The sequence below is a fragment of the Naegleria lovaniensis genome (genome assembly GCF_003324165.1).
Source record: "Naegleria lovaniensis strain ATCC 30569 chromosome Unknown tig007, whole genome shotgun sequence".
NCBI classification, from domain to species: Eukaryota; Heterolobosea; class Eutetramitea; order Acrasida; family Naegleriidae; genus Naegleria; species Naegleria lovaniensis.
The window spans coordinates 656,661-679,876 of NW_025407829.1; the positions used below are offsets into that span (position 1 = coordinate 656,661).

General features: G+C 37.6%; 12 protein-coding genes across 12 annotated transcripts; 8 read left to right on the forward strand and 4 right to left on the reverse strand.

Annotated features, from left to right (window-relative positions):
* Positions 1-348: 348 nt before the first annotated feature.
* Positions 349-1,863, forward strand: C9374_014149 (uncharacterized protein; the record flags this gene model as incomplete). The annotated part of the gene is made up of 1 exon (XM_044690105.1): positions 349-1,863. One exon carries the CDS (start codon positions 349-351, stop codon positions 1,861-1,863), a length of 1,515 nt encoding a protein of 504 aa, XP_044553581.1.
* Positions 1,864-1,973: 110 nt separating this feature from the next.
* C9374_014150 (uncharacterized protein) lies at positions 1,974-2,732 on the forward strand (the record flags this gene model as incomplete). The annotated part of the gene is made up of 2 exons (XM_044690106.1): positions 1,974-2,305; positions 2,429-2,732. 2 exons carry the CDS (start codon positions 1,974-1,976, stop codon positions 2,730-2,732), a joined length of 636 nt encoding a protein of 211 aa, XP_044553582.1.
* A 222-nt stretch (positions 2,733-2,954) lies between these two features.
* C9374_014151 (uncharacterized protein) lies at positions 2,955-4,145 on the forward strand (the record flags this gene model as incomplete). Its single annotated transcript, XM_044690107.1, has 1 exon — positions 2,955-4,145. One exon carries the CDS (start codon positions 2,955-2,957, stop codon positions 4,143-4,145), a length of 1,191 nt encoding a protein of 396 aa, XP_044553583.1.
* A 136-nt stretch (positions 4,146-4,281) lies between these two features.
* Positions 4,282-5,211, reverse strand: C9374_014152 (uncharacterized protein; the record flags this gene model as incomplete). Its single annotated transcript, XM_044690108.1, has 1 exon — positions 4,282-5,211. The coding sequence occupies one exon, from the start codon at positions 5,209-5,211 to the stop codon at positions 4,282-4,284; it is 930 nt and encodes a 309-aa protein (XP_044553584.1).
* Positions 5,212-5,439: 228 nt separating this feature from the next.
* Positions 5,440-7,452, forward strand: C9374_014153 (uncharacterized protein; the record flags this gene model as incomplete). Its single annotated transcript, XM_044690109.1, has 1 exon — positions 5,440-7,452. One exon carries the CDS (start codon positions 5,440-5,442, stop codon positions 7,450-7,452), a length of 2,013 nt encoding a protein of 670 aa, XP_044553585.1.
* A 254-nt stretch (positions 7,453-7,706) lies between these two features.
* On the forward strand, positions 7,707-8,939 carry C9374_014154 (uncharacterized protein; the record flags this gene model as incomplete). The annotated part of the gene is made up of 1 exon (XM_044690110.1): positions 7,707-8,939. The coding sequence occupies one exon, from the start codon at positions 7,707-7,709 to the stop codon at positions 8,937-8,939; it is 1,233 nt and encodes a 410-aa protein (XP_044553586.1).
* Positions 8,940-9,380: 441 nt separating this feature from the next.
* C9374_014155 (uncharacterized protein) lies at positions 9,381-11,010 on the forward strand (the record flags this gene model as incomplete). The annotated part of the gene is made up of 7 exons (XM_044690111.1): positions 9,381-9,435; positions 9,630-9,734; positions 9,837-10,092; positions 10,260-10,585; positions 10,656-10,682; positions 10,773-10,860; positions 10,920-11,010. 7 exons carry the CDS (start codon positions 9,381-9,383, stop codon positions 11,008-11,010), a joined length of 948 nt encoding a protein of 315 aa, XP_044553587.1.
* Positions 11,011-11,050: 40 nt separating this feature from the next.
* On the forward strand, positions 11,051-13,402 carry C9374_014156 (uncharacterized protein; the record flags this gene model as incomplete). The annotated part of the gene is made up of 1 exon (XM_044690112.1): positions 11,051-13,402. The coding sequence occupies one exon, from the start codon at positions 11,051-11,053 to the stop codon at positions 13,400-13,402; it is 2,352 nt and encodes a 783-aa protein (XP_044553588.1).
* Positions 13,403-13,829: 427 nt separating this feature from the next.
* On the forward strand, positions 13,830-15,955 carry C9374_014157 (uncharacterized protein; the record flags this gene model as incomplete). Its single annotated transcript, XM_044690113.1, has 2 exons — positions 13,830-15,090; positions 15,207-15,955. 2 exons carry the CDS (start codon positions 13,830-13,832, stop codon positions 15,953-15,955), a joined length of 2,010 nt encoding a protein of 669 aa, XP_044553589.1.
* A 172-nt stretch (positions 15,956-16,127) lies between these two features.
* Positions 16,128-17,454, reverse strand: C9374_014158 (uncharacterized protein; the record flags this gene model as incomplete). Its single annotated transcript, XM_044690115.1, has 2 exons — positions 16,128-16,815; positions 16,955-17,454. The coding sequence occupies 2 exons, from the start codon at positions 17,452-17,454 to the stop codon at positions 16,128-16,130; spliced, it is 1,188 nt and encodes a 395-aa protein (XP_044553590.1).
* A 693-nt stretch (positions 17,455-18,147) lies between these two features.
* On the reverse strand, positions 18,148-20,803 carry C9374_014159 (uncharacterized protein; the record flags this gene model as incomplete). Its single annotated transcript, XM_044690116.1, has 2 exons — positions 18,148-19,833; positions 19,898-20,803. The coding sequence occupies 2 exons, from the start codon at positions 20,801-20,803 to the stop codon at positions 18,148-18,150; spliced, it is 2,592 nt and encodes an 863-aa protein (XP_044553591.1).
* A 107-nt stretch (positions 20,804-20,910) lies between these two features.
* On the reverse strand, positions 20,911-22,851 carry C9374_014160 (uncharacterized protein; the record flags this gene model as incomplete). Its single annotated transcript, XM_044690117.1, has 1 exon — positions 20,911-22,851. One exon carries the CDS (start codon positions 22,849-22,851, stop codon positions 20,911-20,913), a length of 1,941 nt encoding a protein of 646 aa, XP_044553592.1.
* Between the last annotated feature and the right edge of the window lie 365 nt (positions 22,852-23,216).

Below are 23,216 nucleotides of genomic sequence, written 5' to 3' on the forward strand. Positions count from 1 at the left end.
ATCCAACTTGACGCATTTGGGGATGCATGATTTCAAAAAACATTCTGCTTCGGAGCTTGTTTTTTGTCATCAAAGAAAGGCCTCCGAAGGTCTTATAACTTCCGAAAAAAATACTAGCGCAAGCTCCGAGCGTTTTAGTTGCATTGACTGTTGGAAATATTCTGTAAATAACATTAAATCTTGACGAGATTGACTCGCTCCGGAGTGAACAATTTTGTTTTTTACATAGCATAGGCTTTTCATTGGATTATTCACGCACGTAATTTGATGATGAACACGATAACGAAAACATTGCTCAAACCCTTCACAAGTCGGAAGGGCTCTCATGACGAGGAATCATTGTACACAATGACAGAATTTCCAAAACAAAAAGAAACCCTAAAACGATTCAAGTCACTATGCTCCCCAACTGTGATTAAAGTCAATAATAACAAATGGACCTATTTCAAATGCTGTCACTCAGACACGCTACCGCCTTTGATCATGTTACATGATTTGACGGGTTCTTCACAAGATTTTTACAATCAATTTTCAATGGTATTTGACGAGGGCAAAGATTTAAATTTAATAAGTGTGGAAATACCCTCGCATTGCACCACAATCGATGAATTTACAATGGAATTTGACAAGTTTTTGGATGTTCTTCTGTTTTTAAATGGTACCATGAACAGTGCAGCATCTCCACCTAAACCTACGATAGCGAATGGAAACTTGAAACGATCAGAGCCTTTAATCATTTCAAAAAATCGAAATAATTCAAAACAATTGGTTCATCTTTTTGGATGTGGTCTAGGAGCATTTTTAATTCAATGCTACGCAGAGCAGTATCCTGACAAGGTTGCAAGTCTCATGATAGTCAATGGATTTATGAACAACAAGATTTTCAGTGATTATTCACCCCTCAATGACCTGTATATACTAGCCCCTAAATTCATTCTTTCTACCAAGGTGTTAGATTTATTTTCTCCCTTTAAGGATCGTGAGTTTGCAAATAATGATGAAATATTATACGCCATTGAATATATGGTTGACAAGATTACCGATGAAACCTCTCAAAAGCAACTCGCGTCGAGACTTTGTCTCATTAGTGACGAGCGAATGATTAACACCAAGAAAATAATTGAGAAAATAGCCAAGCCCTATAACACCTGTCCTTGTATCACAATCGTTGATTGCATGGACGATGTGAACATGATATATCCAACGAGTTTGAGAACAGAACTTCACAGCAAGTACTATCATCCACAAAATAATATTCGACTATGTCTCATGAAACAAGGAGGACAATTCCCTTACCTTTCTGCTACAGACGATTTTAACATTTATTTAACTGTACATTTGAGAGGAATTTATCAAAATTATTCAGATATTGACAACATGGAGACACTCCAAGTCTCGAGTCCAGTATTGTCAGGCATGAATTTTAATGAAAATGGTTTTTCGACACCCTTCTCTCCTGAAGCTTCTTTCGAATCGAATGCTTCCAAGAATGCATCCTCTGCGCTTCCCATCCTGTACAAACACATTTCATTCACCCCTCATACACCTCCAGATATTGCTGAAGAGGATATTACGATTTATTCGTACAGAAGTATGAATAACAATCATGATTTTGAAGGAGAACTCTATAGTGAGGAACCAGAATGTGACGACGATGAGTCACGATGTTCATCTAGTCATGAATTGATGCGATTCAATTCTCATTCCATGAGTCGTACTAGTGGTAGTGTTGCAATGAGGCATCGTTCGAGTTCTGCATCCAACAACACGCTACCCACAATTGTTGGAATTGTTCACAATGAAGAAGATGAAGACGATGAGTCCAGTCTCAATACCTCCAGACAACATGACATTCTGTTCTAATTTATTCCCATGAACAACTTGACATCGAATGGATACAAGATGAAGCATTACCCGCCCAATTCAAATTCATGAATTTTAAATTTTAAAAATTAAAAGCGTTGCGCAAAACCATGATTCGCCAACACTGTGAAGATGAATTTCTCTCCAACGAAGAATTGGAATATTTGGCTGAAGAAACCATGATTTCTATTCGGCCTACTAAAAACCTTCCCAAAATCAAAATGATTACGCATACCATTGGACCAGCTCTCGCCAATCAGGAAATTAGTGTTCCTCTATGGGCTGCCATTCAACTCAAAAAGTTAAATCAATGCAAGATTGTCATTCCCGAGTGGTTGAGAGTCGATTGGTTGGAGGAAGCTTCCGCTCAATCATCCAAATCTCATGATTTTTATCCAATGCCTCCTCACTTTCTTGAAATTGGATACTTGTTGTTGAAAGTGTAAGTGGTTGTTGAGAGAGGCATGTTCACAATGTCTAAAGTGTAAAAATCCATCAATTCCTCATAATAATTATTCGTTATGAATTACTATTCATCACAACAAACAATAATTAATGAAAAAAGAGCAAAGAACGATTTTGATGACAATCCAGAAGAAATATCTTCACTGTTGAAAACTCTCGAAGATAAACGAAGAGACAACCTCACTGATGGGCTTACCAAAGGTATTGGAGATGTGGAGCCTACGGATTATTTCCCTGGTTATCTTTTGACCAATTTATCGGCCATGGAAATGAATCGTATACGGAAGGCCACAGTTGAGGTGTTGTCTAAGAGAGACCGATACTATAGAACTTCATCAACAACGGCTGAAGTACCTCCTTCATCCTCTCAGACTCATGATGACAATGATGATGAAGAAGATTAATGCTGTTTGCGCTCACTTGAAAAACAAATTTCAAAACATTTTCGGAAGCTCATCATCTTTTGGCTCGCAACAACACATTTCTCTCATGTAATGGCTCATCATATTGTTTATTGAGCATAGTTAAAAGAACAGGATTTCAGAAAAAGGCTCATCACCATTGAACATTTGTACTCCTGCTCTCTCATCGCTGCAGAGTTGTTCTGAGAATAAATGAATTAAAAAATGCTGAAAAGTGGTCTTCTTCGTTCCTCTTCTCCTAAAACTCTTCTCTCCTCATCATCATCAACAACAAAAATAATTTCTTGTTGCATCAATAAGAGCAACTCGTATCACACTTCCAAACACACCCAAGCTTTAACTCCAACTGGTTACGAGGATTTAAAGAGAGTAGATGAGAATGTAGCTTTTCCGTGGTTAGAACATGTCGTTCCAAAAAGACACCAAGACCATCCATATGCTATTGCTTCTCTCAGTTTTAATGGATTGGGAACTGGCAAGAAGCCACCAAATCCAATTGTTTTCATTCATGACTATACTACAAATTCCAAAGCCTTCTCTACCATTGCTCGAAAACTAAACTATCCATACGGAATTGTTACTATGGATTTGAGAGCAAGAGGTAAAACTCAAGTCAATGGTTTGGACCAATTATTCACTACACAAGACCAAAAGGAAAAAGCTTTTCTTCAAAACAACACATCAAAAACAGGACCTTTGAACCTAATTACTCATGCTTTGGATTTTGTTAGATTGTTGACATACTATGGGTTACCAAGAGCATTCGTCGTGGGTCATGGATTTGGAGCTAATATTGCTTACATGTTGATGAAGAAATGCCCCGAACGTATCAGTGGTGCTGTTCTAATTAATGGTGGATATCCAGTGAACAAGGCATCTATGGGAGAGGTTACCCAATTACATGAAAGAATTTCTGGTACATTTGGTACTTCATTGGAAACACTTTTAACACAAGATGCAGCTGTGAAGAGCGATTCTATTGATTTCAACTCATTTGTAGAGTACTCTAAGCATCAAAAAAATGATGAAGCCAGATTGGCTGCCCTTAGAGATTTGAGATCTATTGAAGATTTTGGTCTTTCTTTGGATGATTTAATTCGTCTGAGACACCCAGTTGCCTTGATTCGTTCCGAACATGGACTGAAGGATGGCGATAAGAAACCAATTATTGACGCTAAAGTGTTCAAATCAATGGAAAATGTCCTCAACACCAAGACGGCAGTAACCATTAATGGAGCTAACCATTACAACATGCTTTTCGACGAGAAATATGCAGAGCAAATTGCCAACACCATTGACAGGCTAGTGGTGGCTTATGACATTCACAGAGTGATAGAACATCGTTTCAATGAAGTGAGAGGAACTGAATCTGTTAAAGGTGAAGAGTCAAAGTAAGAAGAACAAGTGCCTCTTGATTTTTAATAATAGCAAGAATAGAAATTTGTTGCCAATTTTACCTAAATCAAAATTTACATTAGAAGAAATAAACTTTAAATTGTAACTATGTGTGGTTGGTGGTTATTTAAATAAATTACAGAATTTCCTCAATATTTACATCCTCTTCCTTGGGCTTCAGATTGATCAGACGATTAGAGACGTTTTTGAGTTCTTGAATGCTAATTCTGCCTTCTTGGAGGATGTGTTGTTTCACTTTTTCCATTTCTTCTCGTGAAATATAAATAAATTTACCACGATCGTCCAGTAGCCCAGTAATTCTGCCTTCTTGTTCCAATAATTTAATTCTATTGATACAGTGTTCGGTTTTCATTTTAAATTCGCTTGCTAAATCTTCCAAAATGACAACCTTGTGGTCTTTGATATAATTAATAAATTCTGACAAGAGACTTTCATTGTGACCAATGTCAGAGTCAGCTGCTTCACCTTGCTCTTCAACTTCAAACAAGTGTCTCCATTCTTCGTATTCCTCTTGCTTTTTTCTTTCAAGTTCTAATTTTTCAGCCTTCTCTTTTTCTCTCAATTCCATTTCTTTTTCTTCTCTCTCCATTTCCATTTCTTCCATTTTTTTCTTTAATTGATTTTGCCGTTCTCGTTCAGCGTTGACCATCATTTCTCGTTGTTCTTTTAATGCTTGTTTTTGACGTTTCTTTTCCATCTTTTTCATGTTCACTCTTTCATTTCTTGATAATTTTGACCGAATATTTAATTCCTCATTTTCTTCCATATCTTCTTCCTGATCTTCTTGAAGATCATCATCGGAAGAGGTGTCTTCATCAGAAGGGGCTTCTTCCTGTTGTTGCTGTTGATTTCTTCTCCGAATATTCGATGCAACGGCCCCACCTCTACCTCTTCGTATCCCTTGACCTCTAGGATGGGCAGCTGTTTCCTGCTCTTGATTTTGCTCACGTCCACCATCCGAAACCACAACCGAGCCTTGCTGTTGTTGGGCTAAACCAATTAGTGCTAAAAGCCAGTAGAAAAAATTCAGCAACGCTTGCAGCATTTTTTTTAATTCAGTCTTCACTGTTGTTTCCTAAACTCCCAACCACGTGTAATACTTGTTGAATTGATTCAATTATTTGTGCATGGAGAGTTTTTTAAAAAGAACTTCATTAGTATTGTTTAATTTTGAGGTCTCAATAGAATAGAGTTTGAGGCCGAGTTCGGACAGAAATTGGTTTCAGATATTTATTATAATATATAATAATATATAATATATAAAAATTAAATTATGGAGCATGATGAAATAATTTCATTGAGTGAATTCAAACAAGAAGACGATCATGAGCAATTAAATGAAAACGATATTCTTCGTGATCGTACTCCACAACATGAAAAATTTCCAACAACACCGATATTGAATGAAGATTTATGTATTACATTCAATTCTTTGCAGAGAAATCATCATCAAATTAATTTGCATCATAGACAAGTATTGTTGAATCATTTGAAACTAGCTTATGAATTCTCGGATCGATATATTCGCTCCTCGTTGGGCCCCTATAGTAGAGATAAATTAATTGTGAAAGGGGATTTACAAGGGACGATCATGGTCACCAACGATGGTAGAACATTAATGGAACAAATGTTCAAGCTGAGAAGCATGAATGAAAATCGAGAACAACATCCAATACACACACTATTATATCATTTATCGAAAAATCAAGACACTACCATTGGTGATGGAACAACAAGTGTAGTGGTGCTATGCGGAGAATTGTGTAAACTCACAATTGAACTCATTGAAAAGTGGGGTTTAAGCGTTGATAGCATTATGAAGGGCTATTACAAGACGTGTGAGTACGTTTTGAATGAATGGTTGAGCATTTTCGAATATGCAAATTCAGCAAGTGAACAAGTACGAATAGAGAGAGTATCTAGATTTTTCAATTTGAACAAGTTAAACGTTCAAGATCAACAGGAAATAGAATTAACTGTTGCCAAGTCAAGCTTACTCTCCAAACAAGTGAAATCCATGCGTGAGCATTTGGCATCAATTGCAGTCTCAGCAGTACACATCACTAATGGAAATTTGAGCTTTGTCAAAATAGATCCATTAATAACCAGAAAAGAAAAGCAAACAATTTCCATTCGAGATTCTAGCAATGCAAGCTCAGATGCAGAAATTATTGAAGGTGGTATTTGCTTGACAGGAAAAAGCTTGTCCTCAAATTTGAACATGCCATCATTTAGGAAGAATTGCAGAGTCGCTCTATTTTCTTGCCCTATTGAAACTCCTCGCCTGAAAACAAGACATTTCATCAACATTAATAGAGCAGAACAATTGGAAGAGTTTGAGCGAGTGGAAAATTCTTATTTTGAGCAGGTCTCTCGAAAGCTTGAAGATTTACACATTGACCTTGTAATTTCTCAATGGGGATTCGACAATCGATTCAATGACTACCTCATAGAAAGAAATTTAATTGGAATTCGCTGGGTAAGCGCTGAGGATTTGGATCGAATTGCTCTTGCCTCTCACGCTACCATATGTGCTCGAGTGAATGACTTGAATGAGCAAATGATTGGTTTTGTTGGTTCTTACCAATTCGATGAGGACGAAAAGACCATTATTCTAAGTCATTGCAAGGAGCCAAGAGTTTGTTCCATTATTGTTCGAGCTCCCAATGAATACCAAGCAGAGGAAACTGCTCGCTCACTGAATGACGCGCTCATGAATGTCAATTCGGTTTTTACCATGTTCAAGAACAATTACTCAAGCACAATTCCTTCAAACTCATCAGAAACGAAAGAAAAAACATCTCTGGTAGTACCTCCGCTTGTCTATGGAGGTGGCTGCTTTGAGACTGAAATTTATTCCATCATTATGGAAAATCTGAATCGCATTGGCTCGCAGGACGACGATTTCACACTGCAGACCATTGCCAAATATTGGGCCAAAAGTTTGTTAGTGATTCCTGCAACATTTGCTCAAAATGCTGGCCTCAGTCCTGTTGAAACTGTTCAAACTCTCATTGACAAGCACAAGGAGGGAGGAGAGAATCGATATTTTGGACTTTATGCACAAACGTTGAATGATGACGGTGACAGAAGTGATAAAAGAGAAACAGATTTGATTGATTTATACAACCAACCCTCCTCAAAAACAAGCAATTTTTTGCTTCAAGTCAAGAACATGAGCGACACTGAAGTGATTGAAAATGTCTTGATCAAAAAGAACATGATGCGGCTCGCCACTGAAATGGTCAACATGATCATCAAAATTGATAATGTCATTTATTATTGAAATGAGAACTTGTTGTTGGATTACAGCAATGACGTCCAATCCATGATCTCTACTTGATTCGAATAACATTTTGAACATGATGTGACTCGCTCCTGAAATGGCTCCAACGTGATCATCAAAAATGACATGCGATTTCAGTCTTCACAGTTATTACAACGATCGAATAACATCTCAGAAGCCCAATCGAAATCATACGACGACTGCAATATTCGTTTTTTAAAAAAAGTCTACCTCTCACCTCCTCACCAATAGAAATGGGAAACTATTTTGCTAGATCTGACGTATCTAAACAACCTCAGCCTTCACCCTCCTTGGAGCGTTTGCGACAAACTTGTGACATTGAACCCTGCTGGACTAGTCCCACTGTTCCTGCTGTTTCTGTTGCCGAGATGCGGAAGAAAATTATGCTGTACAAACCTTTGGCCGACTTCACTGCTGAAGACTTTAACAAGTTGTTGACTCAAGTTCATGGATTATCTGAAAATATTAAAATACGTACAGGAAGCACTGTGGATGGATCGGTTCTCGCACCTCTGATCAACACCTATCAAACCTATTTGCTTGATAAGCGAACAGAAAGCAAAGATCTCTATGAACGGGAAAAGGAAAAGTTAGAGACTCGGTTGCAGGGTGGCAATTTTACGAGTTTGTGGACCGTGTTAGAGAAGAAAATGGTCAAAGACTTGAAGGTACAAACTAAAAACAGCACACGAACCAACGTTACAATGGAAGCATCACAAAACAATCAATATTACAAGATGCTGGACGAGTTAATCGATGTTGCTGCTGCTGGAAGCACAAACCCGAACATGACGACAGATTCTCTTCTTTGGAACGACTCTCAACTGACTGAAAGCGAAAAATCTTTGATTTCCAAGTGCAAAGGCAAAATGGAAAGGTTGTCTCATGAACTTAAAAAGAGTGTTTTATTACGTCCAGAGAATATGGATGCCGAGGCACAAAATTCTACCATTCCAGAAAGATTTCTGTATTACGTTATACAGTGGCTGTTGACGGGTCTTGGAACCAAAAATTCTAAAAGCAACGAATGTACCATGCAAGTGAGGATGGTCATCTCTGGAACAAGTAACCTATTATATCGGTGGTATACGTCCTATTCAGACAATCTCATTTCCTTAATGAATGACAGTACAGAACTTCCAAATTTAGATTATTTGAGGTTTTATGGTGTCACCGAGTATGAATTCAAATCTCATGAAGACCTCAATGATTTTGCATGGTGGTTGGACTCTTTGGATTATTTTAATAATTCCACGATGGATGAATATAAATTGTTGAAAGCATTTGCTCGTGGATACTGGATGGAAGACGTTTCAAACAAAAAAACAAACCAGGAAAATAAGGAAAATAAGAATATTAATTGGTTCTTCTCGAAGAGTGGACACTATAACGACACCTCCATTCCAAAACACCAGGGCTACAATATTGGAGATTTAACATTTGATCTTCCAACGAGAGGCCAGTGAGAAAACAGACTGGAGATTTGATCTGTAAATAAATTGTTACTTTAATTGTGCAGGAGGAAGAGCAATGTTAAACTGAAATCATTGAGGCCAATGCAAAACTGTCAACATCTCAATCCTAATTCAGGGTAAATTTTAATAAAAGTCGCTCAGCTCAATTATTGTTACAGCACTGGCAAGTTTTGCCACCTCAACCTTTCAAAAAAGAACATACTTGGCGATATTCGAAGAGAGGAGAATATTGTTGGCTTTTGTTAGCTCTCTCTTTCTTCATCTGTATGCTGTTTACTTCCCTTCCCACTCTGCAAAGTAGAAATCGAAATGGATCGAATTCTAGTTCTGTCCTTCCCAAGAAGAACATTCAACGGGAGCATTAATTCTTGTGACCCTCAGTTGGTTGCTTGTTGTGTGTGAGATTAATTTCACACACGAAAACAAAAAAAAATGCAAGCTTCCACCTCAACCATCCTCAAATCGTTCCTTCCTGGAGCCACGAAAGGTAACTTGGTGTTTTCTCATATTCTGCTGTCGACAGGATTCTCATCAACAAATGTTCTTCTTGATTTTTAAATGATGGTGAATTTTTTTTATCTTGGACACTGTGTGAACCATGATGATTCGGGTGGATGAATGGTGAAATTTTCAAATCATGATCAACATGATGATCAATGACATGGTGTGTGCACATTCTAGTTGGCTTTATTGGTACTGGTGTCATGGGAAAGTCTATTGCCACTAATTTATTCAACAAGGGTTACAAGGATTTGATTGTTTATTCTAGAACCAAATCCAAAGCTGGTAAGTTGAGTTGGTTATGAATACATTTTTAATTGATCATTTCAATAACAATTGAATTTAATTTTGAAATATATATATTTCACTATTGAAATAATTCCAAAGAATCATTGATTGAATTGGGAGCCAAGTTTGTGAATTCTCCAAAAGAAGTCGGAGCTAACAGTGATGTTGTGATTAGTATTGTGGGTTATCCATCCGATGTGAAAAGTGTAATTCTCGATGAGGAGAATGGAGTCTTGGCTGGTATGAATCCAGGCGGAGTGATTATTGACATGACCACATCGGAACCTTCACTTGCTGTTGAGATTTTCAAACAAGCTCAAAAAAAGGGAGTTTATAGTTTGGATGCTCCTTGCAGGTATGTAATCGTGTCAATGATGAGATGGATGTAGAATATTCATTCCAAAACAATTCCTGCAATTTTTTGATTTTTTAATAATTTCACACTTTTATTGGATCAAAATATTTTCAAAATTACTAATAATTGATCAAAATTCAATTTTACATCTTTTCAAACACACACAGTGGTGGAGATATTGGAGCTCGAAATGCTACCTTAACCATTTTCGTCGGAGGTGAAAAACAAGTATTGGAATCGGTTCGTCCCATTTTCGAATCCATCGGAAAGACCATTAATTTCATGGGAGAAAGTGGAAAAGGACAACATGCCAAAATGGCCAATCAAGTCATTATTGCTTCTTCCATGATTGGTGTGGTTGAAGGATTAATGTATGCTCACAAAGCTGGATTGGATGTTTATCAAACATTGCAAGCTGTGAGTGGTGGAGCTGCCAATTCATTTTCATTGACTGCTTATGGACCTCGAATTTTGAGAAGAGATTTTGAACCAGGTATGTGTAAGGGTTTTCAAAATAGCTCTTTGATGATGATGATGAAATATATTATTTTCATTGTGTCTAGGATTCTATGTGGAACATTTTATCAAGGGTAAGTGAAATAGAGCTTTAGAATGATTGAAATATTATCATGAATCATTTATCGATGAAAATAATATATTTATACACACACGTGTAAAAGACATGGAAATTGTTCTCAGTGAATGTAACAAGATGCAACTCGTATTACCAGGTTTGAACTTGGCAAAAATGTTGTACGATTCATTGAGGTATGTACTTTAAACATTGAGATCAGAACTCGTTCAATTTTTTTTTGAATAACAAAAAGAAACAATGGAGGTGCCAAGAATGGAACCCAAGCCCTCATGTTAGCATTGGAACAGTTGAACAATGTCAAATTACCAAAGTATGACATTTAATTCAAGTAGTAATAAATATTATTGTTTCATTCCAAAAAAAATGTTTTGTCGAAGAAGGCTTTGTAGTATCACTCATCAACATTTCTCCGATTGCACGACATTGGGTGTTTTAACTGCGGAGTGCTTTGGAAATGGAAGGAATCAATGGGTCAAGCAGCTCTGTAAACGTTCATCATTGAATACCATTTCGGAAAGAAATTATTCATCGAAATCACCTGAAATTAAAACATTGGATCAATTCTTTGAGAAACCAAAGGCCTTTGATGCTGTATTCTTTATTAACAAGAAGGATTTAAATTTTGATCAGTCTTTGAAGGTTTATGATGCAATCAAGCCTCAAGAAAAAACCATTAATTTAATATGTGCCATGATATTTAATTGCCAACGAAACAAGCAACAAAAGATGATGAAAGAGTTACTCAAAGTATTGCTGGAAAAGTTAGAGAGTTGTAAAACGGCGGAGGAGATTAACAAGCAAGGTGTGAGAGATCATACTTGGAATGGGGTGTTAACAGCGTTGTGTATCGACTCTGAATTTGAACGTCATGCAATCGAATGGTTTTTCTTCATGTTAAATCACAAAGTAGCAAAACTATACGACACAACCTTTGGCTTGTTTATGAATATACTATCGAGAAAAGGAAATATTGAAAAATGCAAAGAAGTAATGGAATGGATGAAAAAAGAGAAGATACCTCTCAACGTCTTTATTTATTCCATGATGATGAAAGCGATGATAAAAGCGAATAGGCTCTCAGAAGCCATTTCATTATTGGATGATATGGAAGGACAAGGCATCAATCCTGATGGTGCAATTTTTAGCACGTTAGTATCCGCCTGTGCCGATTGTTTTGAGGAAGAATACGGAAAGAAAATTCATGAAATCATTAACTCACGAGGATTAGTACATGATTTGAATGTGAACAACTCGCTCATTAAGTTTTATGCCGCATGTAAGGATGTCGAAACAGCTCAATCACTATTTGAACAAATGAGAGCTAACAAGGAGCCAATGGATACAATCACTTGGAATTCAATGATAAAAGCATTGGTGCTCTCAGATCGTCTTGCAGAAGCCGCAAAGCTCTTACAAGAAATGGAAAAATGTGGCATTCCTCCAAACTCTGTAACATTTACTACATTACTATCTGGATGTGCTTCCGCAAGGTCATTTGAGATTGGAAAACATCTACATTGGTTGATAGAATCCAAAGGTTTTACCAATTTTACTAATGTGAACAATGCACTTCTCAGTTTCTACATCAAGTGTAATCATCCAGAAGCGGCTGAGAGGATATTTACTGATTTGATTCTCAGGGACGGAAAGAGTATTGACATTATTTCATGGAATTACTACATTACTGCACTAACATTGTTGAAGAAATGGAGTCAGGCAATAGCTTCTCTAACAGAAATGGAACAACAAGGAGTGGAGCCCAACATTACAACATTTTCAACCTTACTGAATGCGTGTGCTAATCATAAAAGAATGGAGGACGGGAATTACATTTACTCGATGATTCAAGCTAAGCAACATTTGAAAAATAGCCCAGTAATTTTGAACTCGGAAATCAGATTTTTCGAAGCATGTGGAGATTATGAAAAAGTCATCACTCTCTTCGAAACAATGAATCCTCGTGAAATATATTCTGTAACATGGCACTGTATCATCCGTAGTATGATTGCCTCTCACAAACTTTCAGCCGCTTTATATATAATTGAGTCATGGAAAAAGACTGGACTAAAACTTGATCACACCATGCTAATAACAACGATCAATGCGTGCACAGCGACAAAATCTCTCGAATATGGAAAAAGAGTTCACAAACTTGCCACCGCTAAAGGAATTACCAACTGTCTTCCCCTTAACAATGCCTTAATTCGTTTCTATGTGAAAATTAATGACCTCGACAGTGCCTTATCATTGCTGAATTATATGGTAAAGTTACACTCCAAAACTAAGCCCTCTCTCGACGTTGAATCCTACAATTACATATTCGAGGGTTATGCCCAAATGGGATGGATTAACAAGATACTTCCTATTTTCAAAGAAATGGTCGCAAGCGGAACAACACCCAATGATCTGACCTTCACGAGCATTATTAGAGCATGCACTGTTGGTGCTACGGATGGAAAGACTGAGAAAGCTCTATCGATTTATCATGACATGGAACGATTTTTTGGAGTACAACCAACGCGAGAGCATGCCACCTTAATATTGGAACTCCTGATCAAGATGAAACGACATGAAGAAGCAGAGAAAGTCCTACTGAATGGACCTTTAGTGTCTGACCAAGCATCGTGGCTCATGTTACTCAATTCCTGTCAAAAACATCATGAAACAGAGCGAGCTGCCAAAATTCAGAATTATTTAGTAGAATGCCATGCTTAAACCCAATTGGTCCAGCAAATTTTATTATATATTCGCTTTATTCAGTGGCTTGCTTACACTTTGTAGGTGGCCTTATTCAATAGAGAGGTCCAACTGCAGATTTCCTTTCAGCGAACGTGTTCAGGAAATTCATGTCATGACTTCCAACTCGAGAATTTTCAACGGCAAAATTCATCTCAAAAAAACTGAGCTGCTGTTGGCCGTCAAGTTTCTTTTGTTGTTTTTCGGGAAGTTGTTGTTGTAGCAGGAGAGCTCGTAGCTTGTAGTAGTTTTCAAATTCAGTACTTTGTAAATTTTAAGCCTTGACGATCATCACGTACCTTTGAATTTTCTTCTTCTATTCTGAAATTCATTGCTGTTGTTTTTCATGTCTCCGAATTTATCGGTCATTAGTACTCGAGCAAGCACTACAACAACAACAACTTCAATGAACAATCACGTTGTTGTTATTGGTAGTGGTAGCGGAGCCAGCAGTACGAACAACAGCCATGCCAGTAATAGTGCCAACTTGATCCATCATCATCATTCCGTGGACTCTCCTTCTGAATTCTTTACCAATGATAATTATTCTCCGTTGGTGGTTCAAACATCATCACTGGCAGTATTTCCATCTACAAAATCCAAACGTCATTCTACCTCTTATATATCCTCCTCTTCCTCATCATCCTGTAATAGTAACACTACAGCCAACAATACTTTGAACACAAATAATGACAACAACAACAATAGAAACACCAATAATTTGTACAGAACTACCACTACTCCATCCACAACAATAGCTCCCACTCAAACTGCCGGCACTGCTCCGCCTGTCCAACAGCAGCAACACCTTCTTCAAGAATGTAATAGTTCTACATTATCGGAAAGCGTCTTACAACAACGAGTACGATTCATCAAAGACAAAATGTTGTTGTTAGTTAACTTTGAAGGACTCACTTTGAGATCACTCAACGATGTAAATACAATTCAACAGGTATTACAAGAATTGGTTGGATTTCATATGAAGAATATTCTACAATCGGCGCAACAAAGCCGAAAAGACAAATATGGAAAGCTTTACTCTTCAAATGCACTAAGATTGCAACAACAATATCAGATTGATTGTTTTGTATGCTATGAAAATTTTAGCTGTGACAATGAGGATTTATGGATTCGATTTCAACACACAATGGAATCTCTGCAGCAACAATTTAACTTTCGAATGTTTGAAGAATTTTCATGTAAAACTGGCTATGAAGCTCGAGTCTCACAAGCCATGTCAATACTGGCAGAGCAAGATCATGTACCTGCAGTTTTTAGTCGATCACTTTCTCCTCCAAGATCATCCTACATGAATTCATTGGAAAGAGATCACAACGATTCACCAAGTAATACCGCAATATCACCTCTCGGGTTAACAAAACCATTGTCTCATGACATTATTTCGGATCATTTGGACAGCGCGTTAAATAGTATCACAAAACAACCTGTCAAAAACTCAATTCAGTATCATGCCAAGTATTTCACATCACCTACTTCAACCACATCAAGCCATCAAATGGACGACTCAAAATCGACCTCATCAGAGGCATATGTCACTATTAACAACCGATTTGAGCTGTACAAGGTTCTTAGCCGAGGCACCTATGGAACCGTCTACAAAGGAAAAGATAAGCTTCACAACACGAGTGTTGCTGTGAAAGAGCTTGGTAAGTATAGCTATGTCGTGACTTTTCAGTGGCTGAAACGATTATATTGACTCGACTCACGTCATTAATCAACACCCGTGTAAATATTATGTGACATGCATAATATAATTATATAGATCTCGAAATGATGGATAAAATTGGGGCAATAGAATTCGCACAAAGAGAAGTTGAAATTATGAAATTAATCAAGGATCACCCACACCCTCATATTGTAAATACTTTAGACGTGATAGAAGAGTATGAACCAATCGTTTTATCCTGTAGCAACAAGCCACCATCAAAATCTTTTGTGTATATTGTGACAGAATTTTGTGAAAAGGGCTCTCTGGAGAATCCTTTAGATGAACATGAGCAACACAAAGAAGAGGACGTACAACGATATTATGTACAAATGGTATTGGCTATTGAACACATGCACAATGTTTTATCAATTTTGCACCGTGATATTACATTAAGTAATGTTTGTCTTGATGGAAATGGTAATGTCAAAATTGTTGATTTTGGATTGAGTGACAAGTTTGAAAAGGGAAAGAAATATCATAGACTCTTTGTAGGAAATGGCGGATATTGTTGCCCTGAAGTTTTGCTCAAGAAATGCTATGCTGAGGAAATTGATGTGTATGCTCTTGGAGTGGTCCTCTACAAACTGCTTACAGGATATTTGCCATTTCGAACGGCTCAAGACAAATTTTCAATGAACTACTTTATTCCACTTGAGGAAGAAGAACAAATTTCTGACACGGCGAAAAACGTGATTCAGAATTTATTGGAGATCAATCTTGCAAAACGATGGAAAATAGATGATGTCAAACAAGACATTTGGTTCAAGGAAGGTTATCAAAAGTGGCAATGTAGCAAACACTAAAGAATAGTTGTGTGAGTGTCAATAATTATTTCATCATAGACTTTATGTATTGTTCTGAAATGAAGCGTTTGAAGAAGGAAATATGAATAGAAAATGATTGCGTCCGTGCTAGCCTTACTTGTTTCTTGGCACCATAGAAAAGTGATGAGCAAAGTGAAATCATCGTGTCAACTCAAACCATTTGTGCATTCTCCATGACAGTCAAAATACCAAAGTGATCAGAAATGCTTATTGCTATCTTGCGATTTTGATCATATCCAATAGGTTTAGTACCGAGTAGCTCAATATGAATGGGTTTCCAGTATTTTTTGAGTTGTGTGTGCCGTGACGGTATCAAAAAAGATTTCAATAAAACTCGATCGTATCTCATTACTTCGTGAGAACATTTTGCTAACATTGCATTTGCAGTGGTGTCAAATGTTTTTCCTAAATCATTGGGATACTTTAACATTTTCCACACATCTTGATATTGTTTTAAATGAGCGTTTGAAGTTAAATACGAGTTTTCCAAATAGGGTAAATAATTTTCATCATAATTTCTCTCGCTATCGAAATTAAAATCACCACAAATAATCGCGTGGGAATAGGGAATTTGAAAATTGGCAATAACATCCAATTGCTGAAATCTCAGATCAGCATTCGATAAACTTTCTAAATGCACGGTTGTGACAATAATATTTTCATGTTGGTATTGTGAATTTCCAATTTCCACTGACAATGCTGCTCTATTCATTTTCGATGGCATGGTATTGTAAAATAGTTTTCGAATGGGTAATGTTTTCTTTACAGCCATCAAGACTCCATAGGGGTAAACTGAACAAAAGGCGTCGTCTGGTGAGTCTGACAAGTAGTAATTATTTCTGTATGTTATATTAATTCATGAATCCAATCGATCATTCATAACATGTTTGAATAATTTTACCAAGTCAAAATTAAAGTATTCATTAAAATTATTATTAATATGAAAATTATTAAAAACTTTCAAAATATTGAACTCACCTGATCATGGGATGTTGAGCAATCATTTCCAACGATTGGGTGGTTACTTCTTGAAAACACAACACATCAGGAATGTTACTTCCAACACTCGGAAAAGAGCTAAATACCAAATTATTATTCGCTGATGGAAAGATCTCACTCATCAATCCATCCATTCTCTCCTTCATCATGTACGGATCAAACCAAATATTAAAAGTCAAAATACGTAACTGAGAAGGCATTCCCTGATGCATCATACATGTTACATGACAAATTTCATCAACCGTTTTCAAATTCTTCCATTGAGCTTGCTGATGATCATAATACGATGGAAATAACTGCCATTCTTGACTCGAGGGCTGTTGCTTGTGAGCATTCATGCCATAATTAAAATCCCGATCAAACGATTGTTGTTGCAACCAAGATTGATGAGCAATGGCATTAGCATCAAACAAGGTATTGTGTTGGAAGGGATGTGGTCGATTCGGAGTGCTGTTGGGTCTTTGAGAGAAGGACATCATTTTGAGTCAACGATCTTCATGTGTGATTATGGTGTGAGAATTGTTTTTTCTAAAGATAAAGATGAACTTGTCAACCACAAGGTCCAATGAAGTAGTACTTTGAAAAAGACAAAATTGGTGGTTTTACTTTGTTCTGCACATGTCCTTGGTCCTTTAAGTTTCATAAATTTAAAAGGTTTAAAAGTTGACCGTGCAGGACTACACAAGAACATTAAGGATCAGCGAAAAAGGAACTTGAAAAGCTGGATTTAACTGTTGAGCAACATTATCTACTGATAAAACGGACATGTGTTGACAGATATAACGAGAATTTTTATGATCTTTCATGAACGACTTGCGATGCGAATGAAGAAAAATAATTTTTGCAATTACCATAATTGTGAAGTGGAAAATGTGAGAGGTTCAAAAAAAACTGCGAACAAGTGTTTTGATACCTAGTTCTCTCGACAGTCTATTAGAGTCACCAGAAGGCATTCGAAAGACGTCTATGTGGTACTGTTTCGACTGTCCATATGAGTCATTCCCTATACAGTGATGGGTGCCTGATTCTGTACTCTTTCACTTACCTGGTCTGATACACTCCAATTGATACAATGTTTCATCCTTATTATACCTTAATTTTTGGTCACGAGACCGTACAGAATTTTATAATAATAATTATTATTTTCTATTTGTAGGTTGATTGTTAATTTATTATTGGAAAAGGAATGACAATGCTGATTTTTCTCTCTCCACAACCACTCGCATGAGCATTTGACGATGTAGCTGACCCATAAGTCTTCCTTTCCACACAACAAAAACGTCGTTGAGACCAAGTTGGGAGAAGAGCATGTGGGCTGTTTGAGCTGATTGATTTTCTGCAAGTGTAATTTCACAATTCTCATACTCCACTGTGAATGTGTAATTCTTGAAACGTTCCTCCTCTTGCTTATCGACTAGTTCAACATCGTATAATTCTCCACTAACATTGGTAGCTTTCATTTCTGCCACCTGTCCTGTAGTGGCAGACACAAAGGTGGTTTCTTGGTGTTGCGGTGATGGAAGTGTAACCCTATGAACCCTTTCTAACATACGTAACTTTCTTGTTTGATATTGTGCTTCCAGTGATTTGAGGGAAACTTGTCCAAGCAATAGCATTTCCTTCTTATTGTTCACCACTGGGAATACTTTAGGAAGGGCCTTCTTGGACAAGATTGTTTTGATTTCATGCAGAGATGTGGTCTCTTCTATCAGATCTAAAGAATCAAAGGATTGGATGAGGTTGGAGACTTTCAAGTCCTCTGAATCTGTACCGCTTTCCAATAATGCTGGCCATCCTCTTATTTTGATGATCGAATCATAAATACTTCTGTATGAAGCTCTAGAAATAAATACTGCAATGAGTGCTGCCATTAAGGATGGTAAATAAGCTGCTATTCCAACAATTTCTAAAAATATGAAAACAGTAGAAAATGCGTGTGTTGAGGCGGCAGAACAGGCAACAATTCCAACAGCAGCAAACGCGCCTGCATAAATAGGTTGACCTGGCACAAAGCCATTAGGGAATATGACTGCGACAATTTCTCCATAAAGCCGGCCACATCCAGCTCCAATTATCACCAGTGGGATATAAATACCTGCCGGTATGGGTAAATTAACTGAGAATGATGAAACTACGAATCTAAGCAGACAAAACACGGCCAAACTCGAAAAAACATCTGTTGGAGAGTTCTTGATCCACTCTCCTGTTAAGCCATTTTCACTTGTGAGCGGTTTTGGTGACAACAATTCCTCAACTGTGGCACCTGGTGTCAGTGACATGAATTTTCCAATCATTTGAGGGAATGTTAAAATGCTGGTCACAATACAAACAAAAATGGTCCAAAAGATTTTGTTCTCGAACAGCAACATGAATTTGTACTTGGCTAATCGTTCCGACTTGAAGATTAGATATCGCTTTCCATATCTGTCCCGTAGCTGCAGAACCTTTTCGTTGAGATACGTAAATCCAATACCAACAAAAGACATCAATACTCCCAAAATTGCGTGTGCAATAAGCTCTGGAATGGTGTATGATGGAAATGGTAAACGGACTGTCCAATTTTGGACAAAGTTTAGATTCAAGTTAACAGCAGCATTAAATAATCTAGATGTGAATGCTGCAACAACTGCAACATAAAAAGTTTTTAGGTAATTTCTCAAACTATAGTAGGTTCCGACTGCTTCGAGAGCAAATAATACACCACCACCAGGGGTCGAGAAGTTAGCGGCCACTCCTAGTGCACAACCACAAGCAATCATTTGCATTTTGAGTGTTTTTACCTTCTTAATGGGTTTGAATATTGGTATATTTAAAAAGTTGTTCGCTATGCAAGCACCAATATGAATTGTTGGGCCCACCTATTGGTTATGTGCATCCGAAAATGAAAAATATTATTGTGTCACCGTTTCAACTGGAACATACCTTTCCAACAAACATTCCTGATCCTAGCACAGCAGGTAATGCAATACACTTTACAACAAGGGTTCGAAAACTTATAGGATCTTTCAGGCCTGCTCCATTGAGAATGGCCTTCAAAGGAGGAATTCCAGAGCCTTCTGCTGTTGGAGCAATAAATACTGTCAAGAGAGCGGCACCATAAACAAACGCCAAGTTGAAAATTACCCATAAAAATAGTCGGAGGCCGAAATATTCCACCGGATCAAACGCATTGATCATTGCTAATCTTCCTTGGAACATGTACCTGACAATTAATTCATGTGTATATGCAACAACTCCTCCTGTGAATCCGATTAATGTCAGATACGTCCAAACAAATTTTTGTTTTTGAAAAGCCTTGAATCCCTTTTTAAAACTTTCAAGAGACTCCTTGTATTTGGCATCGTTAGCTAATTTCACAGTTGAAAGAATATCCTTCATGAATACTTCCGAATATGCTTGACTTGATGTGTTTGTATTGGTTAGCGCATTGTCTGAATGTAAAGCGTGCTCTTGGGCCACGGAAACATCCTCTTCACCAAGCAAGGACGATGATACATTATTTTCGTTCTTATTGTTCTTATTTGCTTTTCCTAACGACAATTTTACTTCCAATGCTTCATCTTCTATGGACTCAATTTGTTGTACATTTACAACATGGTTTTCTGGAACACTACCAGTGTTGTTCGTTCCCACATCATCGTGCAGCCGACTGTGAGAATGATAATCATTGTTTGTTGTATTTAATATATTTGGAAATGGCGTGGATTCGGCCAGTGAGGGTGAAGAATTTGAATGAATGATGAGGCTATTCACAGAAGGCTCGTTTTGTTTTGTGGGTGGTGTGCTGCCCGAAGGCGTCGTCGGCATTAAACCACTACTAGGAGTCATCTCACTACTGTTGTTAAATTTTTTTCTGTTACCCGTTTTTGCGTTCGAGGCCAAAATCAGCACGAAGGACAACTCGGGACAAATGTTGCGGATAAATGACAAATTCATTACTGAATCGATCGTTTGATTCTGTGTTGAAGTGCCTTCTTCTCCATTTCTTCAATTTCTTCTTGTTGTACCAGCTGGTCGTAGTGTATGACATCCAAATACCGAAATCCTTGAAACATGAAAGGACAGTTGTTGGCTTTTTCGTAATCATTAAGAGTTTTCATCAATTCATGATTCAACTTTTTCAGTCGAGTACCAAGCTCAACGTATTCTTTGGTGACCACTGCACCTGCCTCTTGTTGACGCCACAAATAACTGATTCTTGATTTTAAACCTTCTCTTTCAGAGATGGATTTGAAAATGGATCCATTTTGTTGAAAATAGCTCGCTAATCGGTTGTATTCATCCAGAAAAGCACTCAACATGCTTGAAATATATTCGTCTGTGAGGATCCATCGACTTTGATCATGCTTCTTTCCTGAGAGACTAATTGGCCGTAACACATGCTCGTCCAAAAAACGTTCTCTATCATTGTATGAAATGAATAAATTATTCCACATGTCTGTGGTGTGAATTACAATATTTTTCAGACGTTCACATGCAGGAGTTCCTTTCATCTTGGACGAAAAGTAAATATCTAACAGTTCTTTTTGTTTGTAAAACTTTTCTTCTTTTTCTCTTTCGTTAGCATGCCACGAGGCTACTCGTTCCTTGAGTGACAATTGTGGAGTGGGTGTTTGTGGAGATGATTTTTTGCTGCTGCCTTGTTCTTTCTTTGATGAAACATTGCTAGTCGATTTTTTCTTTTTTGGAACGTGCTCTTCTCCTTTTCTTAAATGAAAATTCTGAAGAATGGCCGTGTATTGATACACTCCTTTCACTTCTTTAAACTCTTTGAGCTTGTTGGACGGTGGTTGTTGTTGTGGAGCTGTTGAGGTCTTTTCCTCAAAATGTTGGGAAGGTGACTGTGAATGCTCTTCGAAATTGGCAGCGATTATATTACATGAAAAAGTTTGTTGGGGAGATGTGATATCCTGAGTTCGTATCCTAGGTCCAATAGGCTCAGAAACGGAAATGTCAAAGTTGGAATATTGGGTTGATACCTTTGAGGGAATTTTGTCTGGTTGTTTTGAGATGATCGTTGTTGGGTCAGAATGGAGAGAGTTAGAGGAGGTTGCTTTTGTGTCGTCCTTTTGTCTGTTAGTACAACCCTTGGAAGTGTGTTTGCCTAGAACCGTCTCTGAAGAGTTTCCAAAGGGATGATTCTCTTTTTCAGAATCAGTGTCGATTTGACTCTGAATTGGAATTAAGGGAGTGTCTTGTAAACATTCCATGTCGTGCCTGGTATGAGATTGAGAATTTACACAAGTCGCCCTTTCTCGATCTGAGGTCAGTACTTTAATCTGTTGTTCCAATGCTTCAATTTTACTCTGCAGTTCCATCTTTTCGAATCGTTCTCTTTCAAGCTCTTGCTCATTCCTCAAGAATTGATCTCGGATCGAATGCAACTCGTTTTGATATTCAATTTTCATTTGTTCAAGGCGTTTCTCAACCTCTTTTCGAATTTCTTCTTTGACCGTTTCCAATTTTTGATTAATCACTTGTATATCGATGGTCGGGTGCATCAACAGTCGTTTGGGATCATTGACTTGGGGAGTTTGTAAGGCCATTAAGGCGCTACTACTTGAATGAGGCACTTGTGGAGAGCGACCAACCATGGACGAAGAAATCGGAGAAGGAGTTAACGGGAAGGTGTGTTGTTTCCCTAAATGAAGAATGGATTGTGATACCAATGAAGAGACTGATGATGACGGACTTTCATCCCTCAACGGCACCTGCTGTTCCTCTTCACCATCTATGGAATGCTTTCCACTCCAACCGTTGCAGTTAATGCTGTTGAAATCCTTACCGGGAGTCATTAGGTCATATACCTCATCTTTACAGCCCAGTCCCATTCTATTCATCGGAGATGAATCTCCAAACATGAGATGATTAAACATTTTTTTCATAGTTTCTAGGCTGTAACGTTCATATTTTTAAAAGGCGCCGTTGGGACCGTCTTTCCTTGAAGCGTTTCAAGAGTAAAGGCCCTACTTGTATTTATAATGATGACGTTTCTTTCAGTTAACTGTTGAATTTATCCTTTTTATCCATTGATACTACTTCCCCGTGATGGTAACAATTCTCAAAGAGCTCTGTGAATTTTGTGACATTTCTACAAATGAAGAAGCAAAGACTCCAAGCCACCGTCTCCTCTCAGCTCGCAAGGTTTGGATTTTTTCATCAAAATTCAACAACCCTTTCGCAACATCATCACTTCCATCATCCATCACGATTCGATCTCGTTTGATGTTCTCGCTTGGCA